The sequence below is a fragment of the Symphalangus syndactylus genome, chromosome X (assembly GCF_028878055.3).
Source record: "Symphalangus syndactylus isolate Jambi chromosome X, NHGRI_mSymSyn1-v2.1_pri, whole genome shotgun sequence".
Classification (NCBI taxonomy): Eukaryota; Metazoa; Chordata; class Mammalia; order Primates; family Hylobatidae; genus Symphalangus; species Symphalangus syndactylus.
This window is the reverse complement of record NC_072447.2, coordinates 138,142,211-138,145,921: the sequence shown is the minus strand read 5'-3', so window position 1 is coordinate 138,145,921 and position 3,711 is coordinate 138,142,211. Positions and strand designations below refer to the sequence as shown.

Sequence of the window (3,711 nt, the reverse complement as noted above, 5' to 3'; positions counted from 1 at the left end):
AGGATGTCAATTCCTTAAAAGAAAGACAGTTTTCCACTTTCTTTGTTAATAAAATACACCAATATGTTCTCTTCCCTCTCCAAATTGTTTAGAACACTGAACACGGCCTCAGGGTCTTTACATGGTTCTATGGGGGCTAGGAGAAAACCTGGAGGAGTGAGCCTTCCTTCCCTGCCACTCAGGAAAGGGAGTGTGTGACCCGGGTCACTTTACAGTAACGTCAATTTCCTCAGTTCTTACATAAGACTGAGTGGGCAGCCAGGGTGGAGGCAAGCCACATCTCATAATAGTCATTTTAGTTCCTCATGAGAACCACACTACAAAAAACACAAAGCACTGTCCCCACCGTTATCCCTCTGAACAGCCTGGAAAATCCATGTCCAGCATCTAGACAATACCCACATGGGTCACACTTTAATGGTAACAACGTAGTTATTCTAGATCAGAGACATGGAAGGGAATATGGCTTGAGACATATGAGTATGTCTCAAGGAACTGGTCCAGTTTTAGCATAAGATTTTCCAAAGCATTAAAAGCCCACCTGCATCCCAGGTCCACAGAATAAAGGTGTGAAGCTGCACTGCATTGAGCTTTGGGAGGGGCTCCACTGCACTGAGCTTCGGGAGGGTTTAGATAAGTGTGGGAGACACAGCAATGTTTAATTGCAGTGTTCAATTTCTGCAACTAAACACTCCATTTACATGAATTGTGTATTATAGAAGGAGTACTTGCAGAGTCACGACCAAAGATGGATGCAAGATTGAGAAGCAAGTGGGAAGCTCGACCTGGAACTAATTCCTGGATTGGAACATGGCAGAGAAAGTTGCTGATCACTACCCAGGGGACAAGGCAAGATGCAATGGGTGCTGTTTATTTGCACAAAGGAGAAATTTTAATGGATTTTATACGAGCCAGGAACAAGCTCTGAGGCCAGGGTAGTTGAGGGTTCTGTCTAGGAAGGAGACGTGTAGATGGCACCCAGCCACAGGATATACCCACCTCCTCTCCCAGCAACTTCCACTCACCTTATTCAGACTTGAACCAGAAGGAAGCCAGGGATGGTGGCCAGTGTTTGAATCTTGCAGACTGTTGGCACTAGGTTCTGAGGACAATTGTGAGTCACTATAGTAACTATGACTTCACTTGGTGCTGAACCAATCAGGCCCCGGAACTCAAGGAAAGAGAGGGAGTGCCAAGCTGTTACTGTTCACCCTCTGGTCCAGATCTTTCTTCAGAAGAAACCTGAGTGGTCTCACAGGTAAAATATCCTGATATACCAAGATCATAGAGCATCCTTTTGTGCCATTAACTAACCTACCTGATAAACCCCAATCCTGTTTGGTAATGGGGGGCGGTTATCAGAGAGTCGTTTGTTCAAATTGATACAGAGACACTATAGAGCAGTGGGTAAAAGCAGAAGCTTCAGATACAGGCTTTCTCAGTTCCAATCTCACCTCTCTGTCACTTGGGCAAGTCTTTTAGTCTCTCTTGGGAGGTCAAAATAGACAGCACAGTGGGCATCCACCCCTAGCCTTGGCACTGTGCTAGATTCAAATGAAATGCAGAACTGGGTTTTTGGGGATGAGGCAGGGCCAGGCATCAGAGGTGAGTACAATCTTTAAGCCACTGTGATCACGTTCTCAGGATGGAAAATCAGCAGGATGGACCTTAGAAACAGAAACTAGGTAGTACTTGGGAATGTCTAGTTTATTTCTTACACAGGGGTTTGGAGTAAGATTCATACCTGCTTCACCAGTGATTTTCAAAGGAGGCAAATCCCATTTGACGCTAAAGTCACAGAAAGAGATTTGGAATGAGGAAACAAATTATAGCAGCCTGCAAGTTGTAGAATGAAGAAATGCAAATGTAAAGTACTGAACTTTGTTACGGATAGATTTACCAAAGAGAATTACTCTGCATAACATGAATAATGGAGTTCAGAAGGAAGCCCATATCCCAGGTACAGGGGAAACTCAGAGGTGAGAAGAAGGCAGCTCTGAGAAAGAGCAACATAGAATTGAGTTAAAATTAGTGTGGATATAAGAATTACAATGACACTTGAGCTATGAGGTAGTGTTTTGAGTACAATCTAATAAGCCTGTGTGTGTGAGGTAATGATTAGAGTGATGCAATAGTGTGTCCTTAATGTCCCGGTTCCCATCAGGCTGCTGCACAGCCCCATGTGTAAGACAGATTGAAGAAACAATATGGTTAGTGCTTCAAATCAGATGATGACCCAAAGAAATCTCCTATGACTACTGCTGGTAGCAGTGTGTGTGGGGGGTGTGTGTGTGTGTGTGTGTGTGTGTGTGGGTTTTGTGCCAGCAAGGAAGAGGTTGCCGGGTACACTTGATTACCTAGAATAAATCATCTTTTTCAGACTTCCTCGGTTGTGCCGTTTTACTGAGGTTGGGTGGAGTCAACACGTCATGGATAAAGAACTCCCTAAAGGCAGTCCCAGGGAGCCCACACTGAACATCAAGAAGTCAGACAAATCCTTCAAACGCAAGAAGCCCACCAAAAATGTGCTGATCTTTTTAATCAACAGACAACTGGGCAGGCACAGAAGTGACATCGACCTGTCAAGATGGGTGTGGATGCTGTCATAAAGCAACTCCAGGGTGGACATGGCCTTGGACAAAAAGTCATGTGGCTTACGTGCTGAAGCCTGCCCAGATCTTTGAGAAATTAAATATAATTAGAACAATAAACTCCTCCCATGTTTGAGTCATTAAAACAGAGTCTGTCATTTCACTCCTTTAGGTTGGATGTGTGTTTGCTGACAGGGTGTTCTTGGGTTACACTGGAAGGGGGTTCTGTTCATCCTAACACGCTGTGCAGGGGTGCTCAGACCCAGGGGAGAGGGTGAGATCATGCTGCACACCAGATCTCTCCCACCATCAATCTGAAAAACACTGCAAAGTCAAAGTGATGTACTACTTGGCATTCAAGGACCAAAGACTCTTCTCCCTAGCCATTTGGAAGAGACTGCCCTGGTGTTCCCCTCTAAAACCCAATGCTTGTCCTAGTGAAAAGACATTGTTTAAGAGCAGACCAACAGTTGGGCTGGGGGTTTGGGATATGTTTTAATACTACCAATGTCATATCCACAGAGCCTTCCAGAGGCAACCGCTCTGCCCTTTGTCCCCAGGAAAGTATAGAATGCTCTGGTCACTTTTTTGTGTCAAGTCAAACAAACCTGCTCAGGCTACAGCCAAGGATAATTCATTTGACTGAAGTGAAGCCACCTGATAGGACAACAACACACATGAGATAGCTCCCATTGAAGAAGCTCTGTCCCCAAGGAATGTGCTGAGCAAGTCAGATACTCATTCTGAGAAACCTGAAATGGGAACCATGTGGGCAGTTGGTCACTGACAAGTGAGAGTTCAGCTGAAGAGGGGACAGGGAGAGCAAAGAGGTCAGAGCCGTGGCAAACATAGGCAAGCCTAAGGGAGGAGTAAGATGAAATTTACATAAGGTGAACCATTAAAGCCATCACAAATTCCAAGCATTTCTCTTGTCCTTTCACGTGAGCTGCAAAATAAGCCTGCAAGCAGTCCTCTGTCCCCTCTTCCTCTCCTCCCCAATTCCCTGTGTTCTCACAACCTGTCCAGCATTCCCCAACTCCCCTTCCTGTGTCCCCTCCCCCACCTACATCTAAGGAGCTGTTACTCTCTCTCTCCCCTTAGCCAGGTCTCTTCCAGATTT

General features: G+C 45.4%; 1 protein-coding gene across 2 annotated transcripts; it reads left to right on the top strand.

Annotated features, from left to right (window-relative positions):
• Positions 1 to 1,055: 1,055 nt before the first annotated feature.
• Positions 1,056 to 2,731, top strand: LOC129475085 (embryonic testis differentiation protein homolog B). 2 transcript variants are annotated; one of them, XM_055266962.2, is made up of 2 exons: positions 1,056 to 1,258; positions 2,381 to 2,731. In XM_055266962.2, exons 1-2 carry the CDS (start codon positions 1,134 to 1,136, stop codon positions 2,607 to 2,609), a joined length of 354 nt encoding a protein of 117 aa, XP_055122937.1. In that variant the 5' UTR covers positions 1,056 to 1,133; the 3' UTR covers positions 2,610 to 2,731. The 2 variants fall into 2 exon arrangements, with proteins under 2 accessions (XP_055122937.1, XP_055122938.1); XM_055266963.2 differs by lacking the exon at positions 1,056 to 1,258 and adding an exon at positions 1,724 to 1,979.
• Positions 2,732 to 3,711: the final 980 nt, after the last annotated feature.